The 24999-nt window shown below is 37.5% G+C and overlaps 1 protein-coding gene across 2 annotated transcripts in view; it reads left to right on the top strand.

Moving 5' to 3' along the window:
- cemip (cell migration inducing hyaluronidase 1) overlaps positions 1-24999 on the top strand; it is a 122040-nt gene that overhangs the window by 31786 nt on the left and 65255 nt on the right. The window contains exons 4-5 of one of the 2 annotated variants that reach the window (XM_079866510.1): positions 20885-21046; positions 22680-22777. In XM_079866510.1, the coding sequence (XP_079722636.1) occupies positions 22723-22777 (55 nt within the window). In that variant the 5' untranslated portion in view covers positions 20885-21046; positions 22680-22722. The remainder of the gene's footprint in view (positions 1-20884; positions 21047-22679; positions 22778-24999) is intronic. The other variant, XM_079866509.1, reaches the window with a different exon arrangement.

Below are 24999 nucleotides of genomic sequence, written 5' to 3'. Positions count from 1 at the left end.
TCGGCTCCGCTGCCCCCCCGTCGTTCCCGTAGCCTGCCGGCGCTGTCACTTGTCTTCACATCTGATGGGCGGTGTTTACCTGTCCAAACCATTCGCTCTCTGTAAGGTGCATCAGTACTGACAGCGGCACGACATCCATCTATAGCTGCTACACAGTCATTGGATGAGATTGTGGGAGAAAGAGGAAGAAAATGGGATCTTTATTTGTCAACACAGGGTCAGGGCTGGTGGAAATGGTTTCCAAAAACTTGTACCGTAATGTTGAGTGAAAGATCACCTAGAGAATCCAGAGATTAATGGTTCAACCGAAATGTAAAAATCTGCCATTGTTTACACACCCATATTGTCACAACCACCAGCTGGAGTGCCCATGATCTCCTCCCGTCTCCTTTGCTATCTGATCATGAACTTAATTTCCCAAAACCCATTGCCTGGACTCAGTATGCTTGATTACTTCCAGCTGTGTGTCATTATCCTGTTAAGCTCTGCCTTTATAAGCCCTGTGTTTTCACTTACTCTTTGCAAAGTCTTGTTAAGGGCTGTTTACACGACACCATTTTCAACTAAAACCATAAAACCTTTTAAAACCTTTTTAATTTTTTGAAAACGGTCTCTGTAAACAACACAAACGCAAATGTCTGAAGACGATGACGTCATGCACATGCGTATTAGGTGTTCAGTCTAAAGTGTTTCATCGCCATCTAATGGTCTGGAAGCAGAATACAGGGTTTTTAGCCGTTTTCACTGATACGTGTCAATGTGGATCGTTTTGACAATGGTGTCATTTGAACGCAGAAAACTCTTAGTTTTATGCATATTGTTGTCGTGTAAACGTACCCTTAGTGTTACACTGCATTTCTGAGCGCTCGCTCTATAATAATACTTTTATTCAGCAAGGATGCCTAAAATTTATCAAAAAGTGACGGTAAAGACATTTATAATGTTTCTTGAGCAGCAAATCAGCATATTAGAATGATTTCTGAATGATCATGTGTCAGCTTTGCATCACAGGAGTAAATTACATTTTAAAATACATTAAAATGGGAAAAATATTTTAAATTGTAATAATATTTCTATTTTATTTTTAAACAAATAAATGTATCCTTGGTGATCATATAATCATAAGTGAATTTAGACCTTGCAATATTATGAAATAATGAACAAATAGTCTGTTATAGAAAACAAGTCTATACTATTTTTCAAGAAATTAATTGAAATCATTTTACACATAAATGCACAAATTCAAGTTGTTATTCACTGATACTCTTCCCCTCCACTAGAACTCTGAAATATCAAAAACGACTTTTTTTTTTTTTTTTAACTGATGTGGCAATTGTGAACTGTAGGTTTATAGAAAAGAATAGGGTTTGGAGTACCGTAATTAGTGACAGAATTTTTCTTTTAATTATCTTTGTTGGACACATGTTGTCATTATTCAGTTTGTTTACAGAAAAAGTATAAATTTGTAAAACATTAGTCTGATTCATCAGTGCACCCTCCAACAAGGAATCTCAAGCCAAGTCTTCGGCGCATCACTTCCACCTGGCACCTGTGCGGGACGGGTAATGTATTCTGTACGTCCAGCCTTCAAGCCCCACTGCATTACAAACTTAAGATGATGGGAGTCGAGATTAATGGGAAACGTGGTGAATTTCCATCATCTGCGGCATGTCAGGACAGCGCGCTAACCAACTGTTTAATACGATGCATCAGGCTTGGAAATGTGCTTGGCTTGGAAACGCCTGAGCCTCTCCATGCATCAGGCACATGGAAATGAGGTGAGCTTGTTAAGAGAGCAAAGCTCGGCTGAAAAGTTATCAGCGGCACACATCACTTGTGTGACGGGCAATTCATCAAATGTTTAGCTAGGTTATTTGCCAGCTTGTCATGGCAACTTTGATGCAAGGCAGTTTCGCAACCTTGTGAATGATGGGGCCTTTAAAACAAATCATTTGTACTCTCTTTGAACACTCTACGAATTTTGATCACTTGCTCAGCTAGGCACATACGTTTGTTGCGAAGGATGATCGGCGACGTCTTCTTGCATGAATAGAAGACACAATAGAAGACAATCTGTATGATTGCACTTTACTGTGACTGTGACCATCTTCCGCAAGTTAATTTGATTGCAGTCGCATGTGGCAGAGGTAGCGGTGCTCTGATTTGGAAAGATTTGATTTTTTTTCTTTGTGCGTGTGTTTAAGGAAGTGTGACTGCTTTCTCTTGTCTTCAATGCATGCAATCCATTCTTTGAATTCCTAAATGTAAGTGACAGAGAAAGGGAAAAAAAGTGTAAACGTGCATCCTTAATGCAATTGAAGACCTCTAACCGCTTTTCTCTGGCGAGGGTGGCTGCGTTCTTATCTCTTATCTTGCTTACTATGTCAAATGATTAGTGACTGCCTACATCTACACAATAGCTCAGAGTAAGAATCTATCAGCACATGTTGAGCAAAGGTGTCTCACCCTTTATCGCAGAATTCTCAAGCGTCATCTATTGTGAACATTTAAGATGTGCACATGTATGTTTGTTGGCAATACAACCCAGAAACCAATTACATTTTAGCACTTAGTTGGAAGGTCCGTAATTTTTTTTTTTTTTTTTTTTTGGTTTAATGTCGGAAATAATGTCAGGGGTTAACACAAACTCAGGATTCTATTCTGTTTTTTATAAAAAGCTTTTAGTTCCATTGAAAAAGGCGGTTGTTAAGTGGCTAAATGGGACTACAGACGTCATGGGCCATTAAACATCATCACACCAAAGGTAAACTCAACTACTCACCAGTGTGTTTATAATCAAACTATTCCAACTCAAACTTTCAGGGAAAGTTTGGAAGCTTAGTGATGGTGACTTTGAAGTCATGCAACCATAGTGTAGTTCATTTATTTGCTTCTGACGATTGTATTTAAAATTCATAATAGTTGTGCTTGTGATGATTATCTTCATATTACCAAAACACGTAAGAATCATATACTTTTGTTGGTCACAGAGCTTATTTTCTACAGTAATCAAAATGCCAATGGAAAAATTGGCTAATTGTTGAGGGAACCAGGGTGATGCAAACTTCCGGGTTGACCTACAAAAATACGTCGTCACTCCAGCACTCATTGACAGTTGGTCACAGAGCTTATTTTCTACAGTAATCAAAATGCCAATGGAAAAATTGGCTTTTTTTTAGGGAACCAGGGTGATGCAAACTTCCGGGTTGACCTACAAAAATATGTCGTCACTCCAGCACTCATTGACAAGCATGAGATAATTTACATTTACATTTAGTCATTTAGCAGACGCTTTTGTCCAAAGCGACTTACAAATTAGGACCAAATTAAGTGAGTCATCATGAAGAGGCAAAAACAACGCAAGAAGTGCTCAAAATACAAAGTGCAGGCATTGCTCAGAGTAGCATAAGCCAGATAAGGGAGGATTAAGGGAAAAGGAAAGAATTTTTTTTAAATCTTTTTTTAGATTAAGTGCTCATGGAAGAGATGAGTTTTCAGTTGTCATTTTAATGTTGCCAGGGATTCTGCATTCCGGATGAGGGTGGGGAGAGCATTCCACCGGCATGGAACTGTGAATGAGAATGTTCTGGAGAGTGCTTTTTTGGCTCTCTGTGATGGTACCACGAGCCGTCGCTCATTGACCGATCGTAGGCTTCTTGTAGGGATGTAGACTCGTAGGAGCGAGTGAAAGAAGGAGGGAGCTGAGCCTGTGATAGATCTGTAAGCAAGCGTCAGTGGCTTGAACTTGATGCGAGCAGCGAGTGGTAGCCAGTGCAGAGAGATGAACAGAGGAGTGACGTGGGCCCTTTTGGGCTCGTTGAAGACAAGACAAGCTGCAGCGTTGTAGAGAATCATTGAATCATTTGTAGAGGTTTAGTTGCACATGATGGAAGTCCAGCCAGAAGAGCATTGCAGTAATCGAGCCTAGATATGACCAGGGCCTGGACGAGAAGTTGTGTTGCATGCTCAGTTAGGAAAGCCTGATCTTCCCGATGTTGTGCATTGCAAACTGGCATGATCAAGTGGTCTTTGTAATTTAGTCTGTGTAGGTCAGCTGGCCATCAAATATTACTCCAAGATTTCTGACTGACCTTGATGGGGTGATTGATGATGAATCTAGCTGGATAGTGAAGTCGTGCTGTAGAGACGGATTGGCAGGGAGGCATAGAAGCTCTGTCTTTGCCAGGATGAGCTGCAGGTGATGTTCCTACATCCATGCCGAGATGTCCGCCAGACAGCTTGAGATCCGTGCAGCTACTGTGGGATCATCTGGTTGAAATGAGAGGAAGAGCTGTGTGTCATCAGCATAGCAGTGGTAGGAGAAGCCGTGTGCCTGTATGATGTGTCCCAGTGATGTGGTGTAGATGGAGAAGAGGAGGGGTCCAAGAACTGAACCTTGAGGAACCCCTGTGGTCAGTTGATGTGCTTTGGATACCTTGCCTCTCCATGCAACCCTGAAGGATCTACCTGTGAGATAGGACTCAAACCAGTGGAGAGGAGTACCTGTGATGCCCAGTGATGAGAGGGTGGACATAAGGGTCTGATGATTCACAGTGTCGAAGGCAGCAGACAGACTGCTGATAGTTGTTGTTTTGTTGGTGAAGAAGTTACCAAAATCATCAGGAGTTAACGAGGAGGTGGGTGGTGGTGGAGGTGAACAGAGGAGAGAGTTGAATGTCTTAAAGTGTTCGTGTGTTAGAAGCACTGTTGGTCTTGTTGTGGAAAAGGAAGATTTTGCAGAAAAGGAAGAGAGCAGACAGCAGAGATTGATACATACTCAGGTCAGATGTGTCTTTTGATTTGTGCCATTTCCTCTCCGCTGCCCTGAGTTCGTTCCGGTGTTTACGAAGCACCTCAGATAACCAGGGGTTAGAGGGGAGGGGGGTCTCCTGGAGGAGAGAGGGCAGATATTGTCTAAAGAAAATGTTAAAATGGATCATAAGATATCCATTGCGGTATTCACATCCAGAGATGAGAATTGTGAGGGTGAGAGAAGAGAAGATGACACAGCAGAGGAAAGATGGGAGGGAGAAGGTGAGCGCAGGTTTCGTCTGAAAGTAACTGGTAGGGGGGTTGGTGTAGCACGGGTAGAGAGTTGTAGATTGAAAGTGAGAGTGAGAGAAAGAGAAGTTAGAGAGAGCAGCAGGGGTTGCTGAGTCTTCTGGACGAATCCAGGTCTCAGTCAAGCCCAAGATATTAAGAGGAGAATGAGATGCAAAGGCTGGAATAAAGTCAGCTTTCAGATAATCTTTCCTTTTTCTGTAGAGGAATCTTCAAGTAGCACCTTACCCAGCCTAAGCTTGTTGTGAAAATGTGTCTTTGGTGCCAGTTTTGCATAGTGCTTCTTACATATTTTGTGACACTTTCAAAGCAAAATGTCCAGTGAGTGGAGCTAAAAGTGAAAACATACTGTATAAATTAATCTGGCAACATTTTAGTATGTTGGTTTTTGTATGTATTGCGGCAGTTTGGAAATGAAATGTCCGATAAACGGTGCTAAATGGCTCATCTAAACGATAGTGTTTACAAAAGCAAATGTGAGATAAACGCATTTGCTGAAGCTGTTTCAAAACCGAGCGTGTACAAAGTGTACTATGTCAGAAAAGCCATATAAATTTAGCTGGTTATGTGATGCAAACGTATTAGTTTACTAATCATGCACTATGGTGAGAGTGTTTTGAGGTCATAATATAGTATTGTGCAAGAAACCGCATGAAAATTAGTGTTTAATAATCAATAATCTGCCCCTGTAATCAGAATTTGTGTGAAAGGAAATGAAAGTGGTTGGTGTTTTACTACCACTAGTGGTCATTTCAGCTGAAAACTGCAGTGATTTGTATGTGAGTTTTGGGAATTTTACAAAAATGTAGTTGTGACTGAATTATCTTCTTTTTTTTTTTTTGAGCGGTGCAATGTCCCTTTAAATCCAGCTATAAAGCTGCATTATGTTGTTGTGACTGAGTGCTGAAAAGCTGTTGGAATTGTGTTTGTCATTGGTATACAAGGCAGGATTTTCACTTATCTGAAGCCAATACTCCAGTCTCACTCCTTTTTCTATCTGTCTTTTTTAATTAAGCCTGGGCGATGCTTGTAGCGTATACTGACAGATCTGTGATGTGCTTTGTGGGTTTGTGTTCCCGTGATGTGTGTGTCAAAGGTGTTTACCATGCACATTCTATTTATCATGCATTAACGTGTTTGCTATTTTTTGCTTAATCTTAACGACGATTTAAATCTTTCTAACGTGAGAATAATTAGCCTGCGCGTCTTCCTCCCAGGAGGATTTGCAGCTTCTCTGGAATTATTTCGTCATTAGCTCAAGTGTTTTTACTGAACCTGAACCTGAAATTTTCTGACCCTTCATGTGATACGCAGTGCTTGATTATTAAATGATGAGGTTCCAGAATAAGCATCTGGCTGTCTGTCTGAAATTTAAAAGTCATTCTTAATTCAGTAATGAATGTTGCACACTTTTGTTATGTAGGCCGCTCACTGGGTTTTGGAACACAGTCTGTCTCTACCAGTACTTCTGAAATGATACTAAGTGATATTAACTTTCAGCCGTTTGATCAGCAGACAACAATTTGAACCAGCTGACGTCTGTTTACACACCACTGCTAAAGCGATTAGAGATGAAGATCATCGAAATATGGACTGCGTCCAGCACTGAAGCGCTGCGTGCTTTGGCTGCAAAAAGATTGTTTGCAGTGAAAAGGCATGTGATGGTTTTACAGGTCATGATTCATAACTGTTCATTGAACTCATCTGAAAGCTGATCTGCACTCTGACACAGAGATGTTTAGACATCTTCCCGTTCTGTAACCCTCAGATGTGTTGAACATGAAGTTTAATTCAATTCTCACCAGCACAGCTGAATGACACCATGGGCCAATTATATCATGGCTGAACCTAAAACTATTTTACTCCATATAGAAGCTGCATCAGTGTATCAAATATGTTGTTTTGACATTTATGGCACTTATACAGGTGTTAAAAGGGGAATTGAGGAATACATTTTCCTTGATCTTTTGACATATAAGAGTTTACTACACTATAAAAATATGTTAGTTTCAAAACTCTAAACTTCCTCGATAGACCAAAAACAGCTTTTATTGAAACCAAGCTGCCTAAACGATTCGTTTTGGAATTTGTCATGATGTATCCGCCTCTGAAGAAGAAAATCAACGTCTACTTCTACATCATTGCCTCTTTAGCCCCGCCCACCGAGTCACAAATGTCATGTAGTAGTAAATACAAGAGAGACACCATGATGCCTCTGAGGATTACAAGACGTTTTGAAGTGCCAAGTTGTGGAAAAACACCGTCTTTACGCTGCTTTGCTTGTGATCCTAACATTTAGAAAGTGGATGAACTGTATTTTTAACAAAGTTCCAGATCGCACCATTAAGACATTGTTCGTTTGTTCGCTTCATTTTACTGCGGATTCGTTTTTAAACAAGACACTGTTCGGCGCAGGGATTAACACCTTAATACGAGGGATTCCCGTATTAACCCTACTGTCTTTTTCCTTGTCACTAAAGCTTTGTTTGGCTCTGTTGCTAGTTGCCCTCTGGGGATCAATTAGACTTATTTAATACTTGTCATATCATGTTGTCTTGAGTGATAATGGTTCACAGGTTCACAACGCTTGCCCTTTTCTTGACAAACCACCACTGGCATCCTGACTTAACTACTCCTCCTTTGAGAGCACCTAATTAAACAAAAACATAGTTACTGCACTTTTATGTTCTTTAAATTGGTTGGAAACAAGTGGCATTAAAATGAGTCCCAAGTGCTCTTTTAAAACACAACTGTAACATTTTTTGCTGAGTTGGTTTGAGAGATTGGTGACATGTCAAAACAGATTAATCACAACCTCTCTAATTCTCCATAATACAACAATTAGAGCCTGTTCTCCATTCAGTTCTCACACAGTTTGGATTAGTTTCTGTTAATTCTAGAAACTTTGGTAACACTTTCTTATGAAGCCATCAGTGTTATTTTATTGTTATTTATATATAGTATTTATTTATATTTTGAATTAACTTTTATTTAATTTTTATGTTTTTATCATTTTAATTTTAATTTAAGTTTTAGTAATTTTGTCATGTTTTGATATATATCTGTGTAGCTTTTTATTTTAGTTTCAACTTCACCTTCAACTTATTTTATTTCAGTTACATTTCAACATTTTTCTAAGTTTAAGTTTTCCATCTAACATTTATATTTTATTTCAGCTTTATTTAAAATAACGAACTATTTTTACTAAACAATATTTTTATTATTTTTATAAACAATATTTTTATTATTTTATTTTAATTAAAACATTTTATAATGTAGGTCTGTCAATCAATTTAAAATATTTAGCAATATCTCATAATTTTGTGGTAATATCTCATAATTCTGTCAGCGTCATGCGGATGACAGTTATTGCGGATTATATGAGCTTTATAAAACAACTGAAAGATTTTTTAAACTGCGTATTTTCACTTGTCTCACAACAGTAATGTCCTATTTTTCTTAGGCCAAAACTTTCTAAAGTATTTGGATGGGGGCAGAGTTTTTTGTGTGTGTAATTTGTAATTTAAGATGTTGGATTTCGTCATCTTTTCATTTAGCACCATGTATTCCCTCAAACCTAAATATTAAACCTCTTTAGCTTTGGGGCCCTGAAGTTTCTCAGTCTCTATATTGAATATAGGGTGTTTTTAGAAAGGTTTCATCATTGAGGGAGATTTAAAAAAAGAGAAAAAAAAAGACTGTGTTCCCTCTCACTGCTGATAAAATGATAGCTTTACACTTTGTTTTATCTACAAACAGAAAAAGAGGCTTTTGGTTCATTGTCAGCGGTGGCAGGAATAAAAGAATATCCCTTCAGTTGAATTTGACAGGTTTGAGCCTTTATTTCGCACATCAGAGCTTATACAGCCTTTCTTACGCGAATACAGCTGAATAGCATTCATGACGGTGTTTGGAAGAGAAATAATTATTTTAGTTTGATTCTGCTTATTTAATGCTTCTGTGGAGAAGTTTAATTTGATTTGATTTTAACACAGTAAAAAATGTCCACCTATTTCAACTTAAAAAAATAAGTTCAGTTGCTGCCTTAAATTAAGTATAATCAACTTAAATGGTATTAGACTGACTTGCATAACTTATAAAATTAAAAGTTGAAATTACTTGAATTATTTTGATTATTTAAAATAATGTAAAAACATATGTTGTCATGACTTATCGAGTAGTCAAAAGTTCTCACACATGGGTGTGAATGTGCATTTAATTATCATGCAGGAATTTCAGCAGTTAGATCTCCTATAGTTTGTCTCTCCTCAGGTCATATCCGTGAGCATGTGTTGTTTTGTGTGTAAGTGTGTGTTTTAATGTCGGATCTTTCAAACGTTCCTTGGCTTGTGGATTTTGCATTGGGCGTTCCCTCCTTCCCTTCCTTCCTTCCCCTCACAGCCGTGACCCTTCAAATATGCTTGACCTTTGAGATTTGAGAAGAAATGTTTCCACCAGCTTCTGCCTTATTCTGTTCAGTTCCAGATGAAAATTTTTCTTTCCTATTAGCAGGCAGCAAATTTACATTTGTATAAAACCTTCTTTGGGCTTGTGCAATCATGAAAACGGTTTCCTGATGCTACAAAAAGCACGTTTTGTCAACATTTTGTACTCTTAAAATAAGTCAATTTAATGTTTGTGGCAGATGTTTCATAATGAGGGATAACTATCTCAGTGCAATAAGCCTGCTGCATCCCTGTGTCACACCTGCACAGCCCTGAACACCTGGATCCCATTGGATTCTCATGAACACATGACTGCTTTGACACTCTTTAGGGGTGATGTACTAGATATACTGACAGTATGTCCTAATTAAAGCCCACATGGTCACTCCAGAGTCAATGCATTGCAAACAAAAAAGTACAAAAACATTAGTGTTTTGGAACCATAAATGTCACATTAGTTTTCGTGATTGCACGAAAGTTTTTGCTCATAAGCATCCAATGGGAGCCAGGTATAACACACACACACACACACACACACACACACATATATATATATATATGAAGAGTTCAGATGCAAAAGCCTCTAAGTGCCATCTGAAATTTTCTTCTTGAATGATCATTTTTATCAAGCTTGTGTATTTAAGTTCAGTCATTTCACTTAAATGACAATTAATTGGTAATTTTCATTGCCATTTAAGTGAAATGACTTTACTTAAATATACGAGCTTGATAAAAATGATCATTCTAGAAGAAAATTTCAGATGGCACTTAGAGGCTTTTGCATCTGAACTCTTCATATATTTATATTATACACATTAGCCACTAATTGTGTTCTACTGTCATTCATTTGAGCAAACTGAGAATAAGCATTAAAAGCCAAATTCACAGTAAAATGTCTCTTTTATCCTGAAAAAAAAAAAAAGGCTGATATTCATATTCCTGGCAGTTGTCATGCTGAGCATTGGGTTAGCAGATGAGATGACATGAGGAATTAGAAACACTTTTGCCACAGGGTTACCGCCGCGCTGATGGCTTTCTTCTCACCAGTCGACCGTATCAGTGCTGGCTTTCTGAACCTTCTTATCTCCCATCAAAACCTCAGATTCGGTACCAGCTGAGCCTGTCAGAGAAAGAATCTGAAACATTCTGCTGCCTTTTCACATTAGCGTCTGAGAGATTTCCCCCATGCAGGATCCGTAACGTTTGCATACAAGTTGTTGTGTACAGTGTCATAGGCGCCGAGCACCCACAGAAAAACGCGATGTGTGACTTCGCCAATTTTCACCCCGCTTTGTGTTGTTACAATGTCTGTAATTTATGTAAATTAACAATGTTCAATTACGTGTTCAAAATTTACGTTTATTAGTCAGCAAAACGCGTCATCCGGCAGATTTTTATTAAACAGATACTTCCGCATTATTGTGTCCCCGCCCACGGACCGTCAGATCGACGGAGGATTATTAACGGAACAGTGATTGTAAGAGTAGGTTTATCACTGAAAATTGTATCGTACTTTTTTTATTCTTTAAACGGCATTATGGTAAAAATGGAACACTGCGGCAACAGCTTTCTTACCTGTACATGACGGAGCTTTGGCGGAACTCGCAGAACGGCAGTTTCTCTGTTTTCCGATCCGTTGTGTTCATGCTCATCCAGTTTGAAATGTTGACTAAAAACACAGAGGTTTTTAAAAGTTTCCGTTGCGGTGTTCTCTCCATATTTATGAATCTTTGCAGCCTTTAGCTGCTGCCTACAACGTGCTGGATCCTTCACTGGAAACCAAAAGTAACGTTTCTCTCTCTCTCTCTCTCTCTCTCTCTCTCTCTCTCTCTCTCTCTCTCTCTCTCTCTCTCTCTCTCTCTCTCTCTCTTAACGTTTACTTTTTGAATTCATGCGCCCTGGAACATTACAAGTCAACAGCATTATGACTAAAAGTTTGCTAAGAAGTGTTTCCTACAAAAGCAAGGTGCTATTTGACTCTTGTAAGAGTAGGCTATCTATAGCAGACTGATGGGATGCCTTGGATGGCAACGTGCACAGTGCATTATGGGTGTTGAAGTTTTCCTATTTGGCAAAAGGGGACGTCAACAGCATTTTTTTTCTCTCGGTTTTCTCTAGTCAGGTCGCATCGATTTCCTTTATCTTTTTGTACAGGCAGCCGTGTTTTATTGAAACAAAAAAGTGTTTGTGCTTGGTTGGTAATGAATTTACAGTCCGTGTGTTTCTCTAAGCAAGACACAAATTGTGAAATTAATTCATCAATCGCACCTTTGCCCAGAGAAAAAATGTAGTGTGGGCACCCACTGGCAGAAGCATAAATTGGCTCCTATGCACGATTGCTCAATTAGCTTCAAAAGCAGCTGCATCATGCTGGTTAAATCAATGATCCTGCAGGTGTATAAGTGGGAAACTGTTAAGCAAAGCTCTTTTCCTTCTTCACCAGCACAGACTCAAAGGTGTTGAGAAGTAACTAACTAAAAGTAATGCTACGAGCCTTGCATTTTTCAGTAGAGTACCGCAGTATTGTGCACACAGCTTTAAAGCTTCACCAAGGCAATGATTAAATCGTGTTATCATATAATCAAGGTGGAAAATGAACACCTACCAGCAGCTAAATTATGTTTATTAGGGCAGAGGCTGGTAATTTTTGTCTTATTTGCCAGCCACTGCCATGAAAATAAAAATAGATACATGTTTGTTGAAGAAAGATTTGATTTATATTTTAAACAGATAAAAGAAAAGCTGGCGAGATTTACGACTTCACTGTTCGTTCAGATATTCAGTAGCACTTTACAGCTCAATGCATGTAAGGTGATTTGAGATATTCATAAGCCACTGTGTCTGAAATAGTTCAATGCATATAAAGTCAATTTTCTCTCATGTAAAGTCTGATTCACTGTATTGGTTTGTTCAGAGAGTCAAGATTCACCAATTCGTTCGAGTCCCTGTGCAGTTTTGTTTTGTTTTATTTTATTTTATTTTTTTGTATAAAAGTAAGGAGTTTAAGTTTAGGCAAAATTTATTCAGTGTTGTTTATATAATATTATAATTATTAATGCTTTGAATTCATTTAAGTTTAAGTAATTGAATTATGTGCTTTTTATTAGTTTATTTATTTATTTCTATTTGGCTTTAACTTTTTTTATTTCAGCTAAGATTTGGTCATGTTAGTGCTTCACATTAAACATTTATTTCAATTAGTTGCCAAGGCAAAATGTCTAATTATATAGTTTTTTCTTTTTTTAAAAGATTTATTTCAATTAACGCAAATTAAATTTAATAATTTTAGTTTTAGTTAACAATAACGACACTTGCCTGTATGTAAAGGTATAATGTAGGACTATCAATCAATTCAAATGATTTAAGTGGGATTAATCTAATAATTACACAATTAAATTTATAATTGTCAGGTTATATAAAGACGCCTTGTAGATTTATGTGATGGTGTTTTTTCACTCATCTCACAACAATAATTTAAATTGAACTGAATTTAGTTTTAGTTTAAGTTCAATTTAGTTAACAGCAATTATGATACACAATGATACCCAAATTATATGTAAACATCGTCCAAAGCTTACAGTAACTGGAAAAGCAGGTAATATATCAGTGTAATTTCTGTGACAATAGTGGCTAAAAGAAATGCATTGCTAGATGGTAGCTGGTTTGTTGCTGGTCCAAGGTGGTCTACAAGTTTTAAGCAGCTTCACCGTCTAATCAGCCCCACCATCTTGTCCCAAACCTCATTAGTACCTAAGCCTTTGAGGATGACCTCCGCCTCACGCTGCTTTTCCAAAGTGAGGTGCCCAGTTCATGAGTGACCTCCATGAGTTTGGGAGATGTCTCAGGTCAGAGGTGCAGTGCAGTGCTGTGTTGGCAGTAAAGACTCTCTTGTACTTGTCACCGTCAGCACAGCGACGCGTCCTAAGTCTCAGCTGGATTGAATAGTCCTGGAGAGAGCAGGCTGTAAAAATAGCTGTTTCAACACCAGCTCTTTCTGAAGGCTCAGATTCCCCCTGGCCTCCGGAGAGCGGCTATAACCTTCACCATCTTCCGTTCTCTTCCCATTAGCACACACACACACACACACACACACACACACACACACACTGCTCTCATTGAATTAATCATCACTGATCATCACCCTAGAGGCCGTCGCACCTTTAGCACAGCTCGCTTAGAGCCGGCGTAAGCCCACCTTCTCTGAGAAAAATACGTTTCGTTTTCTTTCACTGGCCTATGCATGGGTCTTGCAAACCAAGTTAAAAGGGCATATATGCTGATCTTGGCAAGATATTAAGGTGAACAGCCATTTATGTCTGAATGTAAACAGATGGGTCTGAAACATCTGATATGTCATAATTGATGTGTGCATCAGGTGTAAATGCTCCCTAATAGACCTGATCCTCTCTGTAATGAGATTAAAAATAATCAAACTGCTAACAAGAAAAAGAGATAATCGCTCACTGCTCTTGTGTGGATACATTTAAAAGCTTTAATCAGCTTCTACAGTTACATTCTGAAAAACATCAAAAGCTCTCTTTGTTCTTTTTTTTTTTGCTTTGTTCTTCATTTTTGTTACCGACTGTTTATTTGTCTGTTTTGAAGCAAGGTTTAGCTAATTAATATATATATATATATATATATATATATATATATATATATATAATATATATATATATATATATATATATATACTTGAAAGCTAGATGCGGTTGTTTTAATTTATTATTTTTTTTTATCATTGTTTAAATAACAGTGCATAATAATGCATAATAATAGTTTGCAATAATATTTTACAGTTAGTTTGCAAAATAAATATATAAATAGCAACATTTATGCATTTGCCAAATGCTTTTATTCAAAGTGACAAACATTGCATTCAAAGTAAACTTTTTTCATATGTCTGATTCCCAGTTTATGCATTAGCAATAGGAATCAATTAGCCAGGTGCTGTTTTAGCTACAGGAACATAAAAATAATCAATCACTTAAAAATTGGAGATTCATGCATTGCCTGGGAATCAAACCCATGACTAATGCATCGCTGCAGTCTAATGCTGTTTGAGATGCAGGAACTTTTTGTTGCTGTGGTGTTGAAATTGAGAAGAATCGTGAAATTTCACTGGTATTGGTATCGTAACAACACTACTTCGGCATATTCAAACTGGGTGACATCTTTTATGTAAAAAAAGCACCTCTTCATGCAGCATATTGAATATATGCAAATGTGAATTATATTTAAAATGCTGTCTCGTTGATAAAACTTGGTCCATCTCTGTCTCTGTATGGACTACTTGTCTTTTGCATTTTAGAGCTTTACATCCCCTGTAAAAAAAGCTATTTTAACATTCTGTTAAACTCGCAGAGAAAATCAAACAGCTCTGGAGCGACATGAGGGTAGGTAAATCATGAGAGAATTGTCACTTTTGTATGAATTATTCCTTGAAGGTGTCACGTCAGCAACTTTCTCTGCCTCGGAACCTTCCAGAAGAGACTCATTTTTATGTGCCTGAGAGCCTCTGTTTGACCCAGTAGTCTGATGGAAATGGCTTTTAATCTGCTCCACCGTAGTCCCAATACTTTTATAGGCTATGGTAATTGCATTTATATATTAAAAGCTTGTGGTTCAGGTTTCCACTGTGCATGTTTCTTACATCATTACAGCAACATGCGCTCAAAAAAGCTTTGGATTATAAAACCGAATGTTGCTATTAAATAAATGAGGGGGTTTCCTATCTGACTATCCTGCTGAAGTCCATCTACAGTGCTTTCTTGGAGTGCAAGTGGAGCATGGAGGCCCGCCGAACTCATAAAGTTTCCTTTAACTGCTGCTCTGGGTCAATCCTGTTTGCTCCCGTAAAAGTCAGCCAGTATGTTTGAAACATATTTCAGGGTAATGAAAGGGAAAGGAAAAACCTCCCATCCTCTTGTTTGCGCTCCCTTATCAGGACTCACGTTAGTGCCGGCCGAGCGGCATGACCGTTTATATCGTGCAGCTGTAGATGTGATGGCTAGTTTATATTTTATAAGGTAGACGTAATTGTGAAGATTACGTTATTTATAAATAAGAGTGATTAAGGCAAGTTTATTTATCACATTTCATACACTATGGCAATTCAAAGTTTACAGAAAGGAATTAAAATAATAACAAGGAAAATTAATACAGTTATAAAATGAATTAAAAGAGTAAAAAGATGATAACAAAACACCGGTCTATCATATTTTTCACAACTCCCAGTTTTACTGTCAGATTTTCCAATGGTGATTACACTGTCTGTGGTGTTCTTTTGGCACGCCTAAGAAATCTATTGGACATCTCCGATGGACCCGATTTTTCCCTAAAATCGGACAGGAGGAGCTCTAGGACTGACTCGCGGGGCCCATCAGTCCACACCCCAAAAACCCATTTGTTCGGAAGCTCTAGGAAAGGAGTCGATCCAGTCCGGATTAACCAATCCAGTTAATTACACGTCAAACTCACTACTCCACCACAGACCCAGGTCATCAACATGGTTTCATCTCTCAAGTTCCCCAATTAAGTAATTTATGTTTGTCTCTTACCCAATTCTCAGTGCCATTTGAGTTCAGTTTAGAATCAAAAGGAGGAATACGGTGCAATCAGTCGGACATACAGTGGATACAGTTATAAAAAGAATTAAAGAGTAATAAGATTATACATAAATAAACTTCTCATCTGGCAAAACACAGGTGTATCATATTTTGCACAGCTGCTTGTTTTACTGTGAGATTTTCCCATGTGGATTGTACTGTGTCTGTGGTGTTCTTTCGAGCATGGTTTCTTCTCTCTTACCCAATTTTCAGTGCCATTTGAGTTCAGTTTAGAATAAAAAGGAGGATGCAAAATAAAATACAGTGTAATCAGTTGGACGCACAGTGGCACAGTACTCATTCAGTAAATGCACAGCTAAACAGATGTGTTTTGTGTCTGGATTTGAATGTGACTACTGTAGGAGCACATCTGATCTCTTCTGGAAGGTGGTTCCAGCTGCGACTGGCATAGTAGCTACTGTAAAAGCGGACTCACCATGCTTTGAGTGAACCCTTGGTATTTTTAGCTGATGTGATCCTAAAGATCTGAGTGATCTGTTGGGTTTATATTCAGTGAGCATATCTGCAATGTATTCCAGTCTTCAGTGTCACATGATCCTTCAGAAATCATTCTAACATGATGGTTTGCTGCTCAAGAAACATTTCTTATTATTATCAGTGTTTTTGTGGATACCATTTTTCAGGATAAAAAAAAAAACTGCATTCATTTGAAATATAAGTATTTTGCAACATTACAAATGTCTACTGTCAATTTTGATCAATTTAATGCATCCTTACTGAATAAAAGTATTAATTTTTTTTTTTTTTACTTGGTAAGAACAGTAATAAATTAATGTGTATTTTCTTAAAGGTAGGGTAGGCCATTTTTTTTTTTTATAAACACTTTTTGCTATCCTGGTTGAAACTCTCTTCACATCCTGACAGCAATTAATAATAGAAGTGGTCTAAGGCTACGTTTACACGGAAACGATCTGAAGAGAAAACGCAAAAGTGATCACTTTTTATTCTGCGTTTAGACGAGCGTTATGGGAGAGAAATCTGCGTGCATATGGTGACGCAAAAGTGTGTGAAATTCAATGTAGTATGCACTCCAGGCGGCTAGGTGGCAATGTGAAGCACTGATCGGTGCCTTCACTGTCCAGCAGACTTTTGCGTTTTTACCGTTTAGACGGAAACGCGACGGTGGAGCGTTTTTAAGATTTCCACTCTGGAGGGTGGTTTCACTTTTTTGCGTTTTTAAGCCCCAAAAACGCCGTCGCCGTCTAAACGAAAGGCACATCTGATAAAATATTTTTACGTTTTCACCCGCGAGCGTTCTCGTGTAAACGGGGCCTAAATATTAAAACATATACATATATCTTCTAAGGAAGTCTCAGGACAAAAAAAAAAAAAACGTCAACCAATCATTGCATTCGGTCCGAATACAATGATAAGATGTCCTACCTGCCTATCAACATATTTATTTCCATACCTCCGCGCACCCTGCTCGCGCAGACATCATACGTCATAGCGCGTTCTGTAAGGCTATGCAGAGTTGTAGACAGACAGTCAACAAGCGCCAAAAACAAACAGCAGCTGCTTTTTACAGTTCCTCCTGAAACAAAACAATGAGCTTATGCTGCATTCATGCCATGTCATAAATGTAATTACGAGATGGCAACCCGTGACGTACACTGAGCTGTTCATGTCCTCAGACTCAGATTTATGCATTTCTATGTCAACACTAACAATGGTGAAATGAATCTGCAGCAGTCAGGTGGTACATTTAAGAGCTCTGTAAGTTTATGTTCATTATTTTTGTAATGTTATGTGCTTTGAGACATGAGGCAGTTAACGTTCATAGCGCGTAGCGTGTTCATGTGTTCTGAAGGAGGCGTGGCTTTGAAGACTCTCTGTTGGGATCTCATGCTTTCAAAGCTAACTTGCTATTGCTAGCCTCTCCGAAATTGCCTACCCTACTTTTAATAGTTTGACAAACTTGACTGCAAAATGGCCATGGACTTCATTGTTCAATGGTATAGCTAAAGCCATTTCTATTCATCTGCAATATTTTCTTATTGTCTTGTCACATTGATAAATGCAACTAATTACATTTAATTTGATTATTTAATCTTCATTTGATTCGATTAATTCAATTTTAATTGATTGATAGACCTAATACCAACCATTTTTCTTCACTGAATTTCCAGCAGCATTCCAGCTATATCATGACTGTTACTGCGATTAGAAAACGACTCATGAAAAGGACTTTTGCCCGTCTTGCCCGCTCACGTGAGCAGCTGAGACTGCAGACTTTGTTCCATGTGAGTTCTGCTTGTGCTCTTTTGCTCTGTGCTGATAGCACAGGGTCAACATGAAGGACAGGGGTGGAAGTGTGTTATCTGCAAGGGCCACGGAGGGCAACAGTCTCTGTAAGAAGATAGGCAGCCCAGGAAGAGATATTTGTCTCAAACACAGATAGCTTTGGGAGGTAAAGCCGAGAGGCGAGGTCTGGATCTAAGCGAAGCTTGTCTTTACAATGGTGATGTAATGTTTTGGAATAGACTTTCTCAGTGTTGGAGATTTGAAATGAAGTCGGAAAGGGCATGAAGGAATGGAAGAGCAGTTTGAAACTCAAGAAACCCAATTTCTGCACTGTCTGGAAAAGCTTTATTGTGCAAAACTGTGGGAAGTGTTGTGGGTCATTCTTAAGGTTTTTGGGTGGTTGCTAGATGAGCACATCTTCAAGTCTACAATGATATCTGCTCTCTGAATAGGGCTTGGGTTCCTCCTTTTGGTTGTTTTTCCCTTGCTTTATCTGTCCATGAAATAAATAATTTACATTTTTATTCATGCATCCGGCAGATGCTTTTATTCAAATAATAAGTCTAAATGCTACAGGTGAATAACGTAAAAATAACAAAATAGATATTTTAACTAATAGATATCACCATATTTTCCCAAGTGTATTAATCACAGTACATTAAGACAGTACATTTTCACAGTACATTTTCACCGGTTCTGAAATGTTATTTTTAAATATGCAAATGAAACACTTTCTAATTAAATATGCACTCATTTGCATACATTTCCAGAACAAAAATATGAATATTGTTTCATTTTGTTGACATTAAAGTTTTTTGCAGAGGAGATTTTGGATAGAAAAAGTCAGAAAAACAATGTGTTTAGCAATAAAATGTTGTATAAATCGGGCGAATGAGATATGAACAAACCCCTCTGTAAAAACCTTCAGAATATAGATAGATATAGATAGGAATAAAATGGGAAAGTTTAGTGTAAGTGATGCTGAAGTGGAGATTTCTGGCTCAGTGAATGAGAAAAAAACTCATTTTGAAAAAACGACCTAGAAAGATATGTTCTGTTATTGAAATCTACAGACACAAATAGTTTTCTTTCCACTACTCTTAAGAGGCAAGTAAGCAAAATAGACTAAAATCTCAAAACTGACCTGCGAAAGCTATGGTTTTGCCTGTAGTGTCTTGACTTAGAAAAGTAACTGTACACTTCTCCTCAACAAAATGCATCATTCAGAGTTGGGTTAGGTATCATTCATGTATGTAGCACAAATGGTGATGGATGACTTGCACCCCAAAATTTATATAAGTGTTTTGTTTATATCACTAACTATAAGTATAAGCAACACTAATAATGATGCTTGATTTAGCAACACCGCTAATTATTTGTGCAATATTATCTTCAGTTGGTCATTCTGTATGCATTACATCATGGGTCAGCTGGCTAAAACTAAAGATAGGTAGCCTATGTGAGTTTTCATGCAACATTCAGACAACCAGTCCACTGATAACACACATACTGTAGGCAGAAGATTAAAATGTGCTTAAATAAAGAGAAATTGTGATTGTTAATAATGCACATTTAAAAAAAACAAAAAAAAAAAACATGCATGCTGAGCTGTGATGAAAGATGCATGTCACCTTTGAACGGCTCAGTATGCGTCAGCCTTGTAGATCTAGTGGTATTTGGCTCGAGGGAATCTACGTGCATTAGAAAACCTAATAAGGGGATTTTTTTTCCCCTGCCGATTTTCACAGAATTCCATCACGCCAGGCACAAAGTCAGTGTGATGAAAGCAAAGGAGCAGTCCACTGAGTTTAACTGCAGGGAAAGAGAAGGAGGTGCTATTTTTGTCGATCTACACCATGACATCTATTTACCTGCAAAAAGTATTTTCTCTCGGTGTGCTGCATATCTAAATGCGATTTTGAAATGGCAAATTGCGCTGTGTGACATGGATTTACAAACTCTAAAATGCAAAGTCAGATGTTTTTAAACAGTATAAGCAATATATAAAGTCACATTCTCTACTGTGTGTGTGTGTGTGTGTCTATATATATATATATATATATATATATATGTATATGTATACACAGTGAAATATTATTTCAATTTAAATTAAGTGTTTTCTATTTGAATATGTTTTACAATTTATTTTATTCCTTTGGTGGCAAAGCTGAATTTTCAGCATCATTACTCCAGTCTTCAGTGTCACATGATCCTTCAGAAACATTCCAATATGCTGATTTGATACTCAAGAAACATTTTGCTGCTTAAATTGTTTGTGGAAAGCCCTGAAACATTTTTGTTTCAGTATTCTTTGATGGACAGAAAGTTCAAAAGAAGTTTTAAAACTAGGATTTATTTGCATTTTATTAACATTATAAATGTCTTTACTGTTACTTTTGATCAATTTAATGCATCCTTTCTAAATAAAAGTATTAATTTCTATATAATTAATTAAAGTTGTTTTGTTTGGGTTTTATCCATAATGACCTCTGTTCTCTCTTGCAGGTCTCATGCGAAGTGTCTCATATCTCAGATCTAAAGGGAAAGGCTGTGTGTTTGGCCCGACGATGCGGCACCTGTTTCACCAAGTCGACATCTGATCGTAGAATAAATTACCGTGTGGATCATACTGAAGATTCAAATAAACTTCCACTCCATCCACCACAGGCTTGTGTTTTCATTTTTCACCCTGTTATTGCCAGCGTCGTCGCAGACATTGCTGTGAGACACATTACATTTCCTGCTGTGCTATCAGACGCGCTCTAATCTTAAAGGAATAGTGCACCCAAAAAAATGAAACTTCTTTCATCATCCACTCACCCTCTTGTTGCTGAAAACACATCATTTTTTCCCCTTTTCAGAGCAACACAAAAGGAACAAAATTACTGCTCTTTTCCTTACAATGGGAAGATGGTCTGTCAAGCCAAAAAAAAAAAAAAAAAAAAAAAGACGGAAAAGCATAATTAAAAAAGCCATATATGCCATATTTCTTCTGAAGTCATATGATAGCTTTGTATGGGGAACAGAGGCGGAAATTGAAGTCGTTGTCCATGTGTATGCAAGGAAAAAAGGACATTGGGTCAGCAAATGGAATAATACTGTATGGCTGGTTATCAAGTCAAACTGATTGTCATCTTGCTGGTTTATTCACTCTTACACGACTGTAACAGACTGTCACATCACATGCTGACATGCATTGCAATTGAAAAAAATAAACAACCAGACAAACAATCTTTGGAATATTCCCACAATCCTTTGCACAGACCCCAATGGGAAAGGATTGTGATGCTAACATGACGAGGAGTTGGCAGTTGTAGACCATTATCCCTCAATATATAACAAAGACAGCAATAGATTCTCAAGCTATACAGATCCGATGTATAACAGTGCAGACTTGACACGTTGGACAGGTCATGATGCAACTGTTACTTTGGGACAACGAAGCCATCACGCCTCGGGCGGATTGGCAGTGCTAATAAACATCACGGCATGATAATTCCAGCTCTGAATATATCAAATACAGAAGAGATAAAAACAGTAATAACAGTTCATTTCGACTGATTTTGCAGCCTTAGAAACGGCTTTTATGTGCAGGAAAACATTTTACCTTCGAAAATGACATAGTTTAGTCAAAGGAAGCATTGTCATGTCTCTTTCCTTGTCATATAATTGGTCTGTCAAGCATACCTGGAGTCTGAAATACCGAAACCAGGATACAGGATCCCTTGTATGTCTAATATCGGTTATGTAACTTTTTTTTATATAACTGCATTTAAACAAGCACACTATTATTAGAGAGTCAGTACCTGAGCCCTCGGCCCCTCTGAGCCTTTGATCCTTTATGGAGGTTCAAGTCATATTGCTGGTGCTCTTGTAATCTCTTTGAAGATAACCACGTAACCTTCAGATCTCACAAGTTTCAAAGGAATGCAAAACTGGGGTCCACCACTTTCAGATTCTGGCAAACTGACAAAATCGCTTGCCCGTTTCTATGGCAACGCCGCACACGCTCAATGACATTTTTTCCCTTCAACTGGTCATAGTGCCATGTGTGCCCAGAATAAATAAGCATGTTTAAGGTGATGTGTGTAAAAAACACTGCTAAAAATGCATTGTGAGACATTTCTAGGTTGATTCACCCTGCAAACTGTGAATAATTCAACTCTTTCAGAACATCTGTTTTGCCGACCAATGGTGGAGACTTTGAAAATATTTGCAATTATGTTTGTTGGGATTGATGACACAGAAATGACATGCTTTATCTGTAGTAATTATTTGATTTTTGTGTTTTGTGTTGTAGGTGAGGTGCCTTTACACTCTGGACCAAACCAACAATACTGAAAATGAAGATCTGTGTTGCTTTTATTGTAGTAGCTGTTCTTCGCATTGCTCAGGCTGGTGAGTTTCTGTCTTTCATGCTCTGATGTATCAGTTTTGTTGCAAAGTGCTTTGATAGTAATAATTTTTGAATAAAATAATAGTACAAATAAAATGAAATAATAAATAAAAAGGGGTAATATATGAAGGAATTACTTTCTTAACTTTAAAATACAAGAATCCATAGTATGTTGTAAGCATAAAGTATTCTTTGAATAACATAAAATATCAAATAAAACAAAAGATTGAATTCAATTAAAAATGTCAAATAAAATGGGTAATAAGGAATTCCTTTTTTATATTTGAAATGCAAGAGTTCATTGCACTTTGAAAGCATATAGTAAACTTTTAATAAAATGAAATTAAATAATGAGTACAAATAAATAAAATAAAAAAATTATATAATAAGGAATTCCTTTTTTATCTTTAAAATATAAGTGTTCATCATACTTTGCCCAACAGTACATGACTTGTACTTTGAATAAAATGGAACAAAATATTAAAAAACAATAAAATAAAAAAGGCAATAAAAAATAATTTCTTAAGCATAAGAAATCCTCAGGTTTCGGACATATAACATAAGCAGACACATTTAATATATTTTGTTTTAGCATTGCTTGCAATTTCGCTCCCCTAATATTTTTAATTGCCCTTTCTAACTATCATCCTTCTGTTTTCTGCTGTCCTCTTAACTTCACTTTGAATTGTGACATTGCCTGATGTTCAGTATCAGAGATTATAGCATGTAGCCATCCAAAATATACCGACATCCTTTCAGTCTCAACTTAATCCGTCCGACAGAGAGAGACCCCATGACTTTGAGTCTTGTTACAGAAGAAGGCTCTTGGATTTAGTTTTTCAAACCCACAGAAGCCCTTTGAGACTTTTTGCACTGTGTTTCATTCTAATCCAGCAAACTCTTAACTCAGTTTTCAGCCAAGACTCAACAGTAGGCTACAATCCATGTCTTTACAGGCCTGCAAATGTAGAGTATTTCTGCTCCTTTCAACAGCAAAGTAGCTTTACTGTAATTTAACAAACCAAAGCTGCATGCTTTAAGACCTTGTAGTTGCAAACATGATTTGCAATTATGAAAAAGCAGCATGGCCTTCTACATTGAAAGTCAAATGAATATATTCTACAGTAGATGGTCATAATGCCCAAATCTGTGCGAAAACATGTTTTTATGTGCATTTAGAGTGGGATCATTCTTTTGGGTCTGTGGTATTTCCAGCACTTCTCTCATCTGCCTGTGGATTCCTCTGGGGGAAATCTGCATTTGAAGAGCTTTTTGTTGAGGACACAAAGCGTGATGGCTTTTCGCAATTTTGTTTTGCGGTATTTGTTCTGTATATGGTAAAAGCTGGCGATGAGATTAATGTATCACTGCAGGACAGCTAGTTAGTGGTCACATAAAAGCGCTTGTTTGAAATGACAGGCTGCTGTGTTTTCTTTGATTTTCTCCTTCTCTGAGAGCTGAGCCCAGGATGAATAGGAAAATTTATTAAAGGCACGCTTTATCTAATAGTTCCTTTGTTGTTCTTTCATTGCCTGTCCCTTTAGCTAGCTATCTTTTGTGTTTTATATAAAAGAGAATACTTCATATTTTGAAAAATGGGCTTTTACATATGTATCCACATTATGATGTTTATATTTTTGAGGTGTGTGGTTCTTAAACTTAGTTAACTGCCTTTGAAAACAACATTATAAGTTTAGGTGAGAGTAGACGCCTTTCGCGGTTCAAACAAATAGGGCTGGGCAACAAACTCAAGCTCCTCCAACAATTCTCTTTAAACATTCTCGTTTTTGACTTCTAATTCATGACCAGTGTTTTGTTTTGCTCTAAACTCTGCGCTTCCGCGTTTGTCAATACGTAATGCGTCGGGTCAGAGGTCACTCTTCCACCGGAGCTTGACTCGTGTACGGAAGCCAGTCATTCTAGTTTATAAAGTTGTAAATATGGATATTTTTCTTAAAAAAAAAACGCATCGCTTCGTTTCAGAAGGCCTTTATTAACCCCCTGGAGCTGTATAGATTTTTGGGCTTCAAAATCTCAGTTACTATTCAATCCCATTATAAAGCTAGGAAGAGCGAGGATATTTCTTAATATAACTCCGATTGTGTTTTGCTGAAAGAAGAAAGTCATATACACCTAGGATGGCTTGTGGGTGACTAAATTATACGACTGTATACTCAGCAAATGCGAACAATTTTTGTCTATTTTTATTTCTTCTGAATGTGTG

Source organism: Squalius cephalus (genome assembly GCF_949319135.1).
Source record: "Squalius cephalus genome assembly, chromosome: 3".
Lineage (NCBI taxonomy): Eukaryota > Metazoa > Chordata > Actinopteri > Cypriniformes > Leuciscidae > Squalius > Squalius cephalus.
The sequence above is the reverse complement of the archived record's forward strand: the minus strand, read 5'-3'. Positions and strand labels throughout refer to the sequence as shown.